The 15,849-nt window shown below is 45.7% G+C and overlaps 1 protein-coding gene across 1 annotated transcript in view; it reads right to left on the bottom strand.

Annotated features, from left to right (window-relative positions):
• Positions 1-6,289: 6,289 nt before the first annotated feature.
• Colgalt2 (collagen beta(1-O)galactosyltransferase 2) overlaps positions 6,290-15,849 on the bottom strand; it is a 113,519-nt gene continuing 103,959 nt past the window's right edge. Inside the window, exons 9-12 of the mRNA XM_021167369.2 lie at positions 13,970-14,102; positions 12,864-12,991; positions 10,005-10,211; positions 6,290-8,493 (exon numbers count right to left, since the gene is read on the bottom strand). Coding sequence (XP_021023028.1) covers positions 8,217-8,493; positions 10,005-10,211; positions 12,864-12,991; positions 13,970-14,102 — 745 coding nt within the window. The 3' untranslated portion in view covers positions 6,290-8,216. The remainder of the gene's footprint in view (positions 8,494-10,004; positions 10,212-12,863; positions 12,992-13,969; positions 14,103-15,849) is intronic.

Below are 15,849 nucleotides of genomic sequence, written 5' to 3'. Positions count from 1 at the left end.
GGGCTTGTATTTGGAGTGTTAATCAGGTGGGTTCCGGGCTCCAGGTTTGCCAGCATTCAGAGGCCTTCTCTGAATCAGCTGGACAGAACAGAGGGACAGCAAGTGGCAGAGGGTTGTGTCTGCTGGCAAGGATTGTAAGCTCAGAGGGAAGAGGCACATCCTTGGAACAGACCAGTGATGCCTGCCTTGTTCGGTTGCCTTTCCTCGGAGCCATGCAGTGAGGCTGCCTTTTGTGTGAACCTGGGGTGAGACTCCCTGAGAGCCTCTCTCGAGCGCAGTGTGGCACTGTCTGGATAGAAACGATGCTCTCCGAGCAGGGAAAACCTCTCTGGAGGTTCTTAGAAGGCGTCCCTTCTCAGCTGATGTCACACAACACACAGTCGCATAATTTTCATCTTGTTATCCACACTTATTTTCCAACAAGTTCCCAAAAAATGACTCAAGTAGGTGTTTTGAAAGGGAATTGATCATGGGGCCTAACCTCTGAGACTATGTGACTAATTTTCAAAACCATCCCAGAAAATGAGCCCCTCTCCCATGTAGAAACTGACCTTGGAGCCTTTTTCCCTGAAGTCCTGTCTTCAAATTACCCTCTCTGGACCACTTTCAGGTTCACCCAGTGTAAGACCACAGGGGGCTGCTGTGCTGTACACTGCTCTGACCTCAGCAGCACTGAGGGCTTTCCTGATATTATCTTTCTCTTCAGGTGCCTACGCCTCTAATCTAAGAAGTTATTTGCACTGCTGTTCTTATCAGTGATTTCCTCTGGAAATGGCTAAAGTCGAAATGCAACGGGAAGTGTTTATTAGGCTATCCCAGACCAGATTGGAGTAACCAAAACATCCTAGTACCTTAAACCACAGATTTCCTTTTACAGCTAAGGGAGCACGGTGGAAGCCAGGCAGGTCCCGTAACCAGTGACCCGGGACCCAGCTATGCCCTGCCTTACAGCTCTATCTGCTTGATTTTCTTCCCTTTCAAGTCACAGTGACAAAGGCTTTTAGCCTTAACTGTCCTGACTGGCGTCGAGCGAAGTAACGTGTGGCGCCTCATGGTCCTGTCATGATGTAGCTTGGGCCATGTAGTCTCTGTGCAGGGAAGGCAAGACACAAGTCCCTGAATGTCCCAAGCCCCCCAGAGACAGTGTTTAGAATAGATGGTAAGGACCTCAGAAGGGGTTGCACACAGCAAAGGGGAAGCTGAAGACAAGAGATGTTAACGGGAAGAGAAAATATCAGAAAGACTGATTTAAATTTGTCTACGATGCAGAAAAATTCAGGAGCCAGTATTTTAGATCATAATTCGCCAGTTACTATTGAGTATGGGCCCCCAGTACCCCTATTCAGAAACCTGGAACCTGTGAGGAAGTACTGTTTTACTTAGCAGTGTGGGGAGTCTAATCTAAGTCAAACCCACTCTTCTTTCTTTTCCTTCTCCCTTTTCCCTCGCCCCTTTGGGAGGGGTGTCAGCATGAAGGACCCCACTGTGAAGCCAAGTCTGGCCAGACCTAGACCCTCCCAGACTCTTGTCCTCTGTGCTCAGTGAGTGGCCCCAGCCCTTCATCACAACTTCCCACGAGGAAGCATCACGCCTCTCCATCACTAATGAGCAGAACCTATGCTGCATCATAGGTCCAGGCATGTGCCCAAGCTTGCAGGTCAGTGCCAGGACATCGTCTCACACAAGAGATGACTGAAGTGATCTCTGAACTGCTTTCATGGCTTCTTCCGAAAAATCAAAGTGCCGGATTCGAAATGGAAGCAATCCTTCTAAATGATAGTTTTCTCTCAGACATCCATGATCCTCGTTTATATGACAGCAAACAGCCAAGCCTTCAACAGAATCTTATCTGAGAATGTACACTATGGTATGTCTATTTGATAACTTTTTGAATAATTAGTATATCAGATATATCAGAGAGAGGGAGAGAGAGCTAGAGCTATCAGACATTTTGTTGGGGCTGTAGTTTGCAGTTTGTGTTGTGCAGGGGTGGGGGGAGGTGGGGGGAGCACAGATGGGACTGCTGGGAAGACAGGCTCCCTGGTCGCTTACTACCTTAGGCAAGTTCTATACTTAGCATTGCCTTAGCTGAGAAGCGGTAACTGACAGGCACTCCTATCCCTCGAGGTTTATTCAGAGTGAGAGAGCGTGCACAAAAAGCTCTTCATTTGAGTGCAGTCTCAGCTGGCTGCAGTCTTCCTTCTGGCCTAGGGCAAGGGAGCCCCAACATTCTTGGCTGGGGGAGCAGCCCCCATTCCAGATGGGAAAATCACAGGGGTAGAGCTTCCATGCGTGGAACAGCACCCTGGGAAAATCTTAGCCTGCTGCTACTGCCATCTGACTCACGGAGTTGGAGCACATCTGGGGCTCCGGCAGCTTGTTTCTTGTCTGTGACCCAGAGAGACTCATAAAGACAGGCATGTGGGCTCTGCACAGCCTCCCTGGCCAGCCTTCAGGCTTTGCAGTGAGGACCTTTGACAGGCGAGCTGAGCCCTGTGCTGGAGTGTCCCTCTGAGGGCCCCCACCTTCCTGGATGCCCTCTGCATCTGCAGACCTTGCTCACTCCTGGTTCCTCTTCTGTGAGAATAATCTCTGCCTCTTTCTGTAGGAAGAGGCTTTGGCGCCAAAGGCATTCACATGCCTGAATCCAGGTTACTCCTGTCCCACCATTTCATCACAGGCCTAAGCCCACCTCAGCTTCCCACTATGGTAGGATTAAGGATAAAGTGGTCAATTTAAAGACTAGGCTGGTACCACTACCATTAAACCTGCCTTCTGCCACTGGCTTCCACTTGCTTGCTTTCCTATCCAGTCTCTGCACCAAGATCACTACCTCCAAGCATGGCCTGGCACTCTCTTTTCTCCTCTTGTCCTGTCCTTCTGTCTCAGAGATCCCTCTGGGCATGAGGACTTTGCTGTGCAGGCTCCCACTTTCCTCTCCACTCATGGGTATCCCCTCCCCTCAACTCTGCTTGGTTTCCTCCTGCATGGCCAGGTTGAACAATCATACAATCCTCTTCAAGTCTTCACACTACCATGCTGGTTTAGAATAGCAGGTCAAACCTTGCTGCTCACACCAGCAGCACTCTGGTGAGTCAGCTGCAGTCTGCATGCATGCCCGTTCCACACGTCTGGTTCCCCATCTTCACTGACAACTTACAAGAAACAGAAAGCTGTCCAGTGCAGCCCAAAGGAATCTTTCTTCCAGGATCATGATTCTGGACAGCGCTGGGCTGGGGACTGTGCAGAGGAGCTCTCTTCAGGTCCCCAGGGGCTTCTAAGAGACGCCCTTCAGACCTTGGAAGTGCTCCCACAGGGGCTTTGACTTGCACACCCATTTCAGGGGAAACTAAGCTGAAGAAACCAGGGCGGGGTCTAAGAACAAATGTAGATTATTCAAAAATCCAGAGAATTGACTTAGATGATTCTTCATTCCACCTTCCTGCCCTTCTCAGGACAAGGGAAGGATGGCTCCAGGTTTGAGCAGGAACAGCACCATTGGTGTAGTGGAGGCAGCCCACGTGAGACCATTTTAATTATGAACATGCACAGTGGGAGAAAGAAAGCAAACACACACACGGACAAAGATACACACACACACACACACATGGGTGGAGAAGGGGGGCAGGAGAGAGAATTTATAGTAAATTCATAGGACAGAGAGGAAGTCAGCCTCCTGTCTCCCCAAATTTGAATGGCACAGATCACCATTGACCCTTAGGCCCCACCCAGTGTCTAACACTTCCATCAACATTTCTTCCTAAACACTAAAGCAAGTTCATCTTTTCCTGTCCTTGTCATGAGAGGAGGTGCCATTTTCTGTGCAGTCTTTGGTAGCATGATGTACTAAAGCCACTACCGTTCTCCAAGCAGGCAAACAGAAAACCCTAGGCTTTTCTTCCTTGCCTCAGCTGCCCTGTGCTGAGGGGTCTGTCATCTGAGGTTCACAGAGGACCCCCACGAGTCCTTTCACCTTCTGGCTTCATCTCTCAGCCACACTTACGAGAATGTCCCTGAGGCAGCAGGTTGTTTCTGGAGAAAAGAGCCCTATGAAACTGCATGACCATACCGACAAACTCCAGGGCTGCCTGTCCTCCGGTGTAAGTCATTCCATTCCTTCTTCTCAACACCTCTGCCTCATTTCAGCTTTATTTTGATTGATATCAGTCAAGGCAGTTGATCACTTGTGAATCATTCCCTTCCCCTCCTTGGTTGGAAAGGGTATCTCAAACACATTGTGGTGTCCTTATTGTGTCCTGCCCACCGTGGGGGTGTGTGGGCACAGCTGGCATGTCTGCCACTCAGAGGAGTCAAGACAAAGACAGGATGGTGGTCCACAGCCCACAGCTTTCCAGAGGAGAAACAACAGAGTCTGGGATGAATGTTGAGGTTCCTGGTCTCCTATGTACCAGGCACCATTTGCGTATTGCTAGGAGTCAGGAACCAGGATCCTGGTCCACAGGAAGAGAAAACATGGAGTCCTGGATGGGCTGAACTCAGAGTGGGTGACTCAGAGTCTGATTCAGTGTGGGTGTCAAGAGAATATGGAGGACTTGGAAGAGAAAATGCCCTCTCTTGGAAATTTGGGCATGGCTCTTTACGATGAAGGCCTCCCCTGCAGCAATCCTTGATGAAGAGACGATCCTTGCTTATTCATACGGCTTTGTTTGCTGGAGGATGAGAAGGCACACACTGTGGAAAGCCTCCTGGGATGTCATCTTTACTCACTTGTTCCGACCGTAAAGAGAAACAGTAAGATCAACAGGTTTGTGCCTGAGTGGGAACCGTTCTGGCTTCAGGCACCAATCTTACCCCAGAAGCATCTCCACTGTCTGTCTGTCCAGAAGCATCTCCACTGTCTGTCTGTCCGGAAGCATCTCCACTGTCTGTCTGTCCAGAAGCATCTCCACTGTCTGTCCAGAAGCATCTCCACTGTCTGTCTGTCCAGAAGCATCTCCACTGTCTGTCTGTCCAGAAGGGAACCAAACCTAGAATCCTAGACTTCCTCCCCAAACAGCAGCCTCTGTCTTCACGATCAGAATGTAAGCAGGTCAGCTTGTCGGCATTACCTCTGTCCAGTTCCATCATTGGACCCAACACTCCCACCCATCCTCCCATTAACACTGGATGGTCTTTCACAGGCCCTCCTTCCACTGTGCTGAAAAAGCAGCTCCAGTCCTCTAGGATGCTAAAACCCACTTTGTTCCCTTTTAGTCTCTAAAGTACAGCTACCTGCCTGTGTGGTTCCTAAATTGACTGGATTCCCACAAAGGTGGGGACCTGCCCTTGCCTCCTGAGAGTTTCCATTCCCCAATAAGGGCCTGAAACCAGGTCATGCTCACACATGGTTCTGGAGATTTGGGGCGGGGTGGGGGGCAGAGATTTGATTTGAAATACTAGAGTCATTCTCCCTACCATTTTATCTTTGAATGGTTGGATAGACCATGTGTTAGCACAACAGTGGGCACTCTGCCTTGAACATATGGCATACCCTCAATTTCCTCTAGGGGGACAATTCTGCCTTGACATATGGCATACCCTCAATTTCCTCTAGGGGGACACTTCTGCCTTGAACACATGGTATAATCCCTGCCAGCTTGCATAATGCTACTCATCTGCCCACAGCAGCTCCCACAGCATGGGCAGGGCAGTAGCTACCCTGTCTCATTTGCCTTGGGATCCCATGACAGTTCCGGATGCTCTCTGGTTTTCAACACTGATGCAGACATGGAAGTTCTGGTAGTGCTGGTCATTGGCAAGGGTTTGAAGAGCCAAGCAGCAAGCATAATTTAGGAATTTAGAAAATTTGTTTTTATTTTTATGGAGAGCTCCAGAAGGCAGCTGGTCTCTTCCCTACGCTGAAACAGCAAAGCAAGACAGACCAGGATGTGTGGATGCCCACTCCTTCAAGTGCCCAAGGGATGCCAAGGATGAGTCTTCTGCAGACTGCAGGGGGCAGCCCACAGGGCAGTGCTTACACTGTCAAGGTCAGGCTTGTCCCTCAGAAGATCCCAGTGTGGATCCTGAGAGGAATCCCCATGGGCTTCAGCCTCCCAGGCACCAAGAGCAGGCTCCAGGGCCAGAGACAAAGCTCTATATCGAAGGCCTCAAGTGTCACTCACCACAATGGCCAGTGTCTAAGTTGAAGAGCAGAAGGGAGGCTTGGCAAGCTATCCGGATTGCTAAAAAGATGGCTTTTTAAAGTGCTAGATCCACAGTTTATAAAAGTTCACGAGAACATTACAAGGGACTCAAATCTGAGCAGGCAGAAACACAGGCTGGACCAGACTAACAGAACCAGAACTTTATTCACAGTTAGAAAAGGTCCTAATCTAAAATTCAAACTTTGAAATCCAATGTCTTTTAAGAATGAAAATTCTTAAATCCGTCAGACCAGCTGACAGGGCAAACAGGAGAAAGTTCCCCATTAAGACAGCAACAGAAACGAAAACAATAAAAACAGCAACAACACAAAACATAACTCAGTCTCCCTTCACTTCCAGTGCCCCAGCCACCTCCCTCTCCTATAAAATACACAGTTAAAGCCTGGCATTCCTGCACACATTCAAATCACAAACAAGATACCAAATACCCAAGGAGACCTTAGGAGTCACTTCGAGTTCCTCATGAGCTCCCGAATGCTCTTCTCTTTTTCCCTAGATGAGAAGCCGCAAGCTGGGGCTGGATAAGCCTGGTTTCTCAGCTTCAGTCAAGAAGCCTGAATCACACCCAGGAAGGAAGGGTGGCTGAGGTGAAGCACCACAAGACACTCTTGGCAGCTGGCTGGGAATCCTGACACTGTGTGTGACACAGTCCAGCATTGCACCTGACATTAAATTAGCCTATGAAGAATTAGGGAAAAGTTTTAGGGGACTTTTTTTGGAGAAAGGTGTCTACTTAGGATTTTTCGCTCTGAGAGCTGTGGATCGCTGACTTAAATCTATTGTCTAGACCAGTGTCTTATATATCCACTGGAGAATAAGTTACTCCTAACTGGTTAGCTTCTCACCAGCGGTCTTCCCTGCAAAAGCCAAGCTGGGAAATTCAGGCAATTCAGATGCTCAGACTCACGTGTCAACACTGATATTGCCCAGTATGCAGTGAGAGTCTGAGGCATCTGTTCCTCTGCTTCACCCTACAGACGATGGTTTTTCCACTTTGGTAAAATAAATAATTCAGAATATAATGAAAATCTAAAACGAGGACAATTGTGAGGCTGAAATGTATTCTGCCCCTCAACAGTGACTTATTAAACTCATCAACAGTGACTTATTACACTCATCAACAGTGACTTATTAAACAACTCATACCTGCAGTTCCTCCCCAGGCGAAGGGGTGACATATAAGGAGTGAGGATCTGGGCCACCCCATCCCTCACAACCTGTATATATTACAGTTTTTTATAAATAGACATATTGGACTTAAGCCACAATACAAATGCCAAGGGTTTAGATCTTTCCCCCATAAATATCTAAATATTATAGCCACATGGCACCTAGACATTTTGATGAACGCTCTAGCTGCCACGATGGTCAAGAGCCCATGTCGCTACCCAAGCCAGTTACGTACTCCATTGGATAATAACCACTGAGCCATCGCTCCAGCTCTCACTCCATGGGATAATAAAGCCAAGAGGAAAACATCCGCTTTGCAACAAACTCATGACGGAGCTCCTTTGAATAAAAGCCCAGTTAACGGTTTGGTTTCCCCATTCCCAGACACTTGTTACATAGTACTGTTTTCAAGGTCACATCAATTAGATGAATAAATGTAGTCTAGATGGCTTGATGATTTCAGGGTCACATCTGCCACATAAAATGGACCACTTAGATTAGTAAACAAGGTCCACTGGCTTGTCTGTGTTGACTGCTCACTTACTGATGTGACAGCTTGGGGTGCCATTTCTTGGATGAGAATGTGAGCCATGTTGCCACACCAGTGTGGCTAACCGCATTCTCTGGCTAGTGAGCAGAACTGGGCATTTGGACTGAAGTTTAACCTAGCCATTCCAGTAATGGCTTCCTAGGGAATTTGGTTTTTAATTTCTCTGTTCTTCACTATACAGATTATATAATTTTGATGAATCACATCAAACCACTTGATTAGATGACTGCCATCTCTACAAAACAAAACCCCAAACTGGAGCAAACAGATGAGTAGCCCTTTAGAAAATCCAGACAGTGATGAACCGTGCAGACCACACACCCAGGAAGCTTTCAGAGTTCGTCTCTTGAAGGCACAGTGTCCAGGGAAGTTGGTGGTGGAAGTGCTTCTGTGTTCTTGGCGGTACTGCGGATGTGTCCTTGCTTCCGGGATTTCCAGGAGTGTGTCCTGTCCCAGTCAGTGGCCACTGTCTCATTGTCCCAGATGGTTGACGTTTCTGTGTCGCTCAGATAGCCTGGCTGGCCTGTGTAGTGCGTAGGGTAGATGAGCAGAGGCTCTGCGGAGAAGGCTTTCAAGTCCCTGGACTCATAATACTCCTTGTACTCAGCCCTGTAAACAAGAGGTGCACAGCCACATGAGGGGCAGAAAGAAGTCTCAGGGAATGGGGAAGGCAGAGGGCCCTGCTTGTCATCTCTGAAACTGCCTGGGTACATTTTTGCTTTTGTATAGTTGTATTGATTGTGGAGAACCTTAGACTACAAACACAAAAAGGATTTCTTTAAAGTGTTGAGAAGGTCTGTAGAGACAAGCAAAAGGGCCAGGCCCAACCGGTTGCGGTTGGGTAGAACAGTTTAGTGAAAGAGCTTCAAGTCTTACTCTGAAAGGTAAGACATCAACTCTATTGGACTCACAGCGATAAATAAACATGATCAATTCTCAATCAGTGTTCTGTTCCTGTTTCCACTGATAAAGAAATGAAGACATCTGAGACCTGGAGAGCGACAATGGGGTAAGGGACATGGAGAAGGTTTGGAGGCATGCTAGCTGGCCATCGCACCCCAGTTCTTGCTTGCTGCCCTGGCTCTATGCAGTTGTAAAACTAGAGGGACATCTTTGCTTCCTCCAAGGGTTCCTTGAAGTTACATGAAGGATACCTATACAGTATCTTTGTCCATGGGAGAATTAAGTACTATTTTCCTTTCTGTTTCAGGAGATAGTGGCTTGACTCTATATTTCTGTCAGGATACAGAGGTAACCCATATTGTGTAAAAGATGGCAGATAGCTCCATCTTTACTGGTGACAAGATAAAATGATCAAGCTGTATCATGGGAACCTCAATAGCTAAAAGGAAGGTCAGAGTTGGAGATCACTTAGCAACTGAGAGAAGGGGTCAAGGTCAGAACCTGGCCTCCTGTTCCACTCATGATTTTAGGACACATTGCTTCAGCAGCTATTACAAATACTCTAAAGATCTAAGAGATGTGTGGCTATTTCTGCCTCTAAGAATCTATAGCCCACTGTGAGGACTAACAGGTAACTGCCATTTACTAGACCCTTTGATAAATATCAGGTCAGTCAGCTGGGCCTTGGGCATTTGAGTACTGTATTCCTCCTTTCTTTGATATCTGGCTCAGATGCCATCTTCTCTTCCCCTGAATTTCTTGCCACCTCCATGACTATGAGACATCATGATGATTTGTTCATGGGTCCGTGTTATCTCCCAGAGTTTGAATACTAAGAGGATGTGTACTCTACTACCTAGGGCTACACACATGGGGTGAGCAGAGTGAACCTAGAATAAATCTAGGGTGGCTTAAGAAAGATAACCTTTAGCTTCAGTTATGTGAAGTTAGAAAGTCAGAAGAACATAGACAAGTAGATTCTGAGCAGACCATTATCCTGTGCACTGAGCAATGAAGAGGATATTAGACAAGGCAGTTACCTCCTCTGTCTCATCCTTTCTGTCCATTCAAAGGTCTACTAAACTTTTCCAGGTTATAATTATAAAAGGATTCTTTAGGAAACCCATACAACTATAAATACACCAAGTTCCATCTAGGAGGCTTAGCTTGTGAACAGTATGTGACCAAGGGACAGGTGGCCATGGAAGGAGACTTACACAGGATGTTTGTTGTACATGATTGGCAAAAACTCATCCACTGGCAACATCTTCCCAAAGGGATCGGCTCCGACAAGCTTCTGTGCTCCTTCCAGGGAGATGGCGTAGCCCAGGGTCCAGTAGGAATAATCAGCTTCGACGAGATTTACAACATTGGGCACCGCCTTCTCTGGCTCTTTGACTTGCATTCTTTTTCGACCGATGTAACTGTAAGGAGATGGAAAGAAGAGAAGAGTTCCAAGTTGAATATTAGAATATTGAATATTATAAGAGTAGAGCACATACTTAGTTTTAAAAGATGTTTTAAAGCCTGGACTCTTGTGTCTTTTCCTAATGCATACCACCACAGAGATCATTCTAGCAGTATCCATAATTGCTATTGGTCCTCATAAAGTCAGTTTTCCACCTCCATTTATCGGCACCCCAACTATTTCAGGCCTGGTGGTCTGTCTTTAAGCCAGAAAGGGAAGATGCAAAGAGATGACAAAGTTGCTTGGATAATGTCCCTGGGATGATGTTTCCAGCTGTGTTTACAGAGGTTGGAAAGGAACAAAAGAAGCCAGATGTGAGAATCTTGAGTTTGTTGTCTTCATGCCTTCATGTCCCCAGAGCTTCTGCCTCAGATGCTTTCTGTACCACTTTCCATGTGCAGGCACTAAACAGCATAGAAAAGGCTGTGAGTGAGAAAGAGTCTGCGGTAGAGGACCTAGAGACCCAAGAGGAGCCCCAACGGGTTCCCTCTGGGGAGTCTGAATGACAACTCTGAAAATCTTTCCCCTACACACTCTGCTCGTGCCCTGAAGAAGACATGGAGATCCAAGGAACAAGGAATAAGGACATATTCAGCATTTAGCTCTTCTAGGAACCTCAAGCAGATGTTCTCAGAGTCAGACTTTCTCAAGTGCAGTAGAGATGAAACTTGTGCCCAGTCCCGACTGACCCATCTCTAACACAACTCCTACATGTAAAGTTGAGGACACATCAAGGAAGAAAGGGTGGAGAGACTGTAAGAGTCTGAGGTATGGGATATCTGCTATGAGGTTGCATCTCCTAGGAGTGTAAGTGAAGCTACACCCACGAAATCTCAACAACATGGCTGCTTAAACAAGACCTGAATAAGTACAATACCAATACACAACAGACGGGGGAAAATCTTGTGGGGTTTCAGCCCTAGATAAAGAACGACAGGAAACTAAGGAATACTGAGAGCAGGAGGCTCCCCAACCCTGGGAAGAATCCCCTGTCTTAGTTACGGTTTTGCTGTTGTGAACAGACACCACGACCAAGACAACTCTTATAAATGACATCATTTAATTGGGGCTGGCTTACAGGTTCATAATTGTCAAGGTGGGAGCATGGCAGCATTCAGACAGGCATGGTGCAGGAGGAGATGAGAGTTCTACATCTTCATCTAAGGCTGCTAGCAGAATACTCACTCCCAAGCAGCTAGGACTAGGGTATTAAAGCCCACACCCACATTGACACACCTACTCCAACAAGGTCACACCTTCTAATAGTACCACTTTCTGGGCCAAGCATATACAAACCATAACACCCTCAAATTAGATATTCAATACCAGGTGGTCAGCCCTAAAATCATATATGTACCTGTAACATTCTATAGCTTAAACACACACACACACACACACACTATATATATATATATATATATATATATATATATATATATATATATATATATAGTCACAGATGCAGAAGGGCTGAAGAATGGTGACTTCTGGAGGCTAGAACTGTGATCCTAACAGACTGTTCAGAATATGGATCATGTGATTCAACTCTGACAGGGGAAGGCCTCCTTTTTATTACATAGTATGATTTTGAGGTTTATTTCCTAGTTAGTTGGATCATTGCTGTGTTTCTTTTTAAATTATTTTCTTAAGTTCAAAAGAGGAGTGCCATCAGGGTCCAAATTTATCTTTCTCGCTGAGGACAGAAGGGTAGGGAAAGCTGGGCTGTTTCAAATAAGCAGGCTCTAATTTGACAAGATTACCTTAGATACACAGTTGGAAAACTTGGGATGTTTCGGCCTCATTGGATGGAACAGAGAGTGTTGCTTATTTCACAAAGAAAAGAGGAAGAAAAGGAGAGAAGGGGGAAAGAAAGGGAAGAAGGGAGGAAGGAAAACAAAAAGATGCTAACTCAGAGGCAAGAGACCGAGCACTAACTAGTACCAGCTCTGAGCCCGCACTCCCTGAGTGAGCCTGGCTTCCCACCACAAGCCTAGCAGACAGTGCTTTTCCTGGTTAGACAACCCCATCCCCACAGAGGAGCTTGGTTCAGATCCTTCCACATCCTACCCCATCAGGGACTTCAGAGGCAACCCTCGTCCCGGGAGCTGACGTTCAAGTTCACATTAGCTCTTACACGAATGTGTGCTACTCCCATTTCCACCCGGCCCACATGCCACTTTACTTTGCAGGTGAAATTTCCACCATTCTCCCCAGTGGTCCTCGGGATGTTTCCTCAGCTCTGTCAAGAGGCCGCTAATCAGGTAGGTGACTCCAGTCTCATAAACAAAAAGCCAACATCAACCAACCAAACACACACACACACACACACACACACCCCACAAACAAAACAAAACAAAACAAAACAAAACAAAACAAAACAAAACAAAACAAAACAAAACAAAACAAAATTTCCCATAGTTTCTCACCTTGTAGACGGAGGCAGAAACAGCCACCCAACCTTTCCCTACTTCTTATTTCTGGGGACATCTGTGGTGTAAAAATCAGGTAAACGGAAGGAAGTGTGATTGAGTCTCCTACCAGCTGGGGGAGGTGGGCTCTGGACCTTGGAGAAGACTGCCCTTTGGAGCTATCCATCTTTGTGACTCACATCAGTTCCCAGTCCAGCTGAGCCTTGTCAATGTCCTCCATCAGCTTCATCAGCTTCCTCTTAAACTGATGCTCAAAGCGCACATCATCCTCGATGACCAGAGTCTTCTCCAGCTCTCGGTCAATAACCTGTAAAGGTCATCCGTGGGGAACACCATGAAAAAAATACCCATTTTTTATTTTTAAAAGCTCATAACTTAGAGTCAAGAAAATGTCCATTGATGACCCATTGTATAGATGTGTGCCATATGCACATCTATAAAACCATGTGATCTACAACTACCTCAATTGTACAGTGTTAGCATCCTTGCAGGTTGAGATCTCTCCAACCCAATACCAAGAGGTCATGTCACGCTGTCACATGTCAAGATGGAGGTTACCCTTGGGAAATGGTGACCAGAAAACTGCCACCTGTTTCTTGATCTCAGTATTGATCGACATGGGTGTCTCATTCTATGTGTGCCATTTTGTTGACTGATCTATGTACTTCTATTTATTTCTATAACATTTTATTTAAAGCATAGAAAAAGAAGAAACAAGTCAAAACTAGATCAAAGGAGAAGAGGCACCCAGAGGTCCTTATTTAGTTTTTCATTTCCTTTATGTTCTTCTCCCTTCTTGTGGGAAGTGATCCTAATTCATGTACTCTGAGATCCAATGTCACCTCCAGTAGTATCTTATGTATAAGACACGGGGTCCAGTTACAGCTCTGCCTCTTCTCACCTCAAAACAGTTAATACTTCCTGCCTACTGTGAGAAGACTCCATCCTGCCTAACCCTGCCTCACATGCCTTCTGTGTGATTCTTGCATGAATTCATTTGATAAATGATAACATGACAGACATACACAAAACATTCCATTTACGAGGAAGGGGAACTCAGGAAAACAATGTTCCCACAATGTGAAAACCATCACCTGCCATTGTCCCACGTGGCACTGAGGCCATCATCCTAGTGTCTTTGCTGCTGGCCTTGGGCTGACTGGCTGCACAACCCAAGAGCAATTTTCAAGCATACTTCTGGGACAATCATGGGCTCCTAATTCACCTGGGAAGTTCTAGTTTCCCTTGCTCTCATTACCAAAGTGTTCCTCTAAAGAATATTTACCTCTTTCCAGACAGAGAAGTGACTAAGGAAGCAACCAATTTCACCCCTGGTTAAAGGCCTGGATGAGTAGGGGTCCCGGTAACCTGGTAGCATCTCAATGTTCCAGGCTTTCAGCTGGCTTGTGTTGAGTGCCCTGAATGACAAAGAATATGCATGAAGATCAGCAGGTCAGCGTGTCCCCACTTCAGATCAGGGAGGGAAAGAAGAGAGCAAGGGGAAAGGGAGAAAAAGAGACTGCATGTTTCCTCAGAGCTTCTCTATACATGGAGAAAAACTTCTCCGTTTCTGATAATTCTCTTGCCTGCCAAGTTGATGTACCACAATGGTATTATGAGCATAGTGAGGGCAAAAAATGGCGTCTTTTATATGTGTATATCCCTTACAGTGCCCAACATGATTTCCCCCAAAGCTTCTCTAAAAACTCTGAAAAAGGACTCTCCTGATGAAGAAAAAGCAATGTACAGGCTCATTACATTCCAAAGGGCTAAGGACAGGAAGGAATGAGGGGACAGGCTGTGCACAGGTGGCCTCCCTTTGGACCTTAAACTAAAGCAAGGCCAAAATTAAAAACAACACAGATAAATTTTCCAAATGGTGGAGGGAAGGTCTCATGATCCAAACCATGAGGCATTAGTAAAAATGGTCACAGGCAGCTGTCTAAAACCCTGGAAATCAACCAAGCCCTCACAATGTCCATCGAGAACAGTCGAGTCTCCAACCACTGTCAGTTAGATTCTTTTCTCCATAGCCCTTGAAAAACAGTCACCTCACAAACCCATGAGTAGTTGTGAAAACTGGGGTCTCGTAGTCACTGAAAGTGACAGGGTGGGTAGGCATTCCCTGAGGGCCTGCTTCTGGGACACCATCCTTATCCAAGCCAACAGTCTTACAGAAATACATTATAGAACACAAAACAACACACACACACACACACCACACATACCTGTTTATTTGAAAAACCCAACAAAAGCAGCAATCTTTTACCTAGACCTACAAGTAATCAGAGCAGCTACGCCCATTTGCTACAATCAAATTACTAAAACCAAGAATGAAAGAGCAAGCATCCTATTGACCTTACAGAAGTAAAAACAATTATACTACAAATGGTTGTTCGCCAAAATTAAAACAACTTATATTAAGTGGGCAAACTTACACAAAGGTAAAACTACTGAAATTACTTAAACGTAAGAAATTCTGAAGAAGTCTAAAACAAGTAAAATAGGTTGAGTTAGTAATCTGAAGTCTTCCACAAAGAAAAGCCTAGAGCCTGATGTTTAAAGAAGAATTAGTATAAATTCCTAATAGCCTTTAAAAAGAGAAAGAGGAGGGAACCAATCCCAAAAGATTCTATGAAGCCAGTATTATCTGAAGTGAAACCAGAAAACTGCAGGCCAGTATTCCTATTAATACAGATGCAGAATTGTAAAGAAAACACTAGTAGATAGAATCCCACAACACAGGCGAGGGAGTATACAGCAGGACAGGTGAACTTGTTTTCCAGCATTATAACCTGTGCAGTTTAACCTGTGAAGATCTATAAAATCAATGCACCATGTTGACAGAAAAGAAGCTATGTGTTCATCCCAATGGAAGATGCATTTGACAAACTTTCATGTTAAAAAAATAAGAAAACAGTAATAAAAGGTCTACACCACCAGCTTGATAAAACTGCACCTCGAGTATAGTACTTCACAGAGAAAAATCTAAATGCTTTCTCTCTGAGATCAGGAAAAGACAAAAATTTCTGATTTCATCATGTCCTTTGAATGTTGTGTTCAAGGTAATATCCAGGCCGGGTCATAAGGCAAGACAGGGAAATAAGTGCTATCTAAATTGCAAAAGAGGAAATAACGCTTCCCCCAATTATAAATGACAAGATC

This window comes from Mus caroli, unplaced genomic scaffold (assembly GCF_978045245.1).
Source record: "Mus caroli unplaced genomic scaffold, Mus_caroli_1 scaffold_1, whole genome shotgun sequence".
Taxonomy (NCBI): Eukaryota; Metazoa; Chordata; class Mammalia; order Rodentia; family Muridae; genus Mus; species Mus caroli.
This window is presented reverse-complemented; position numbering and strand designations above follow the sequence as displayed.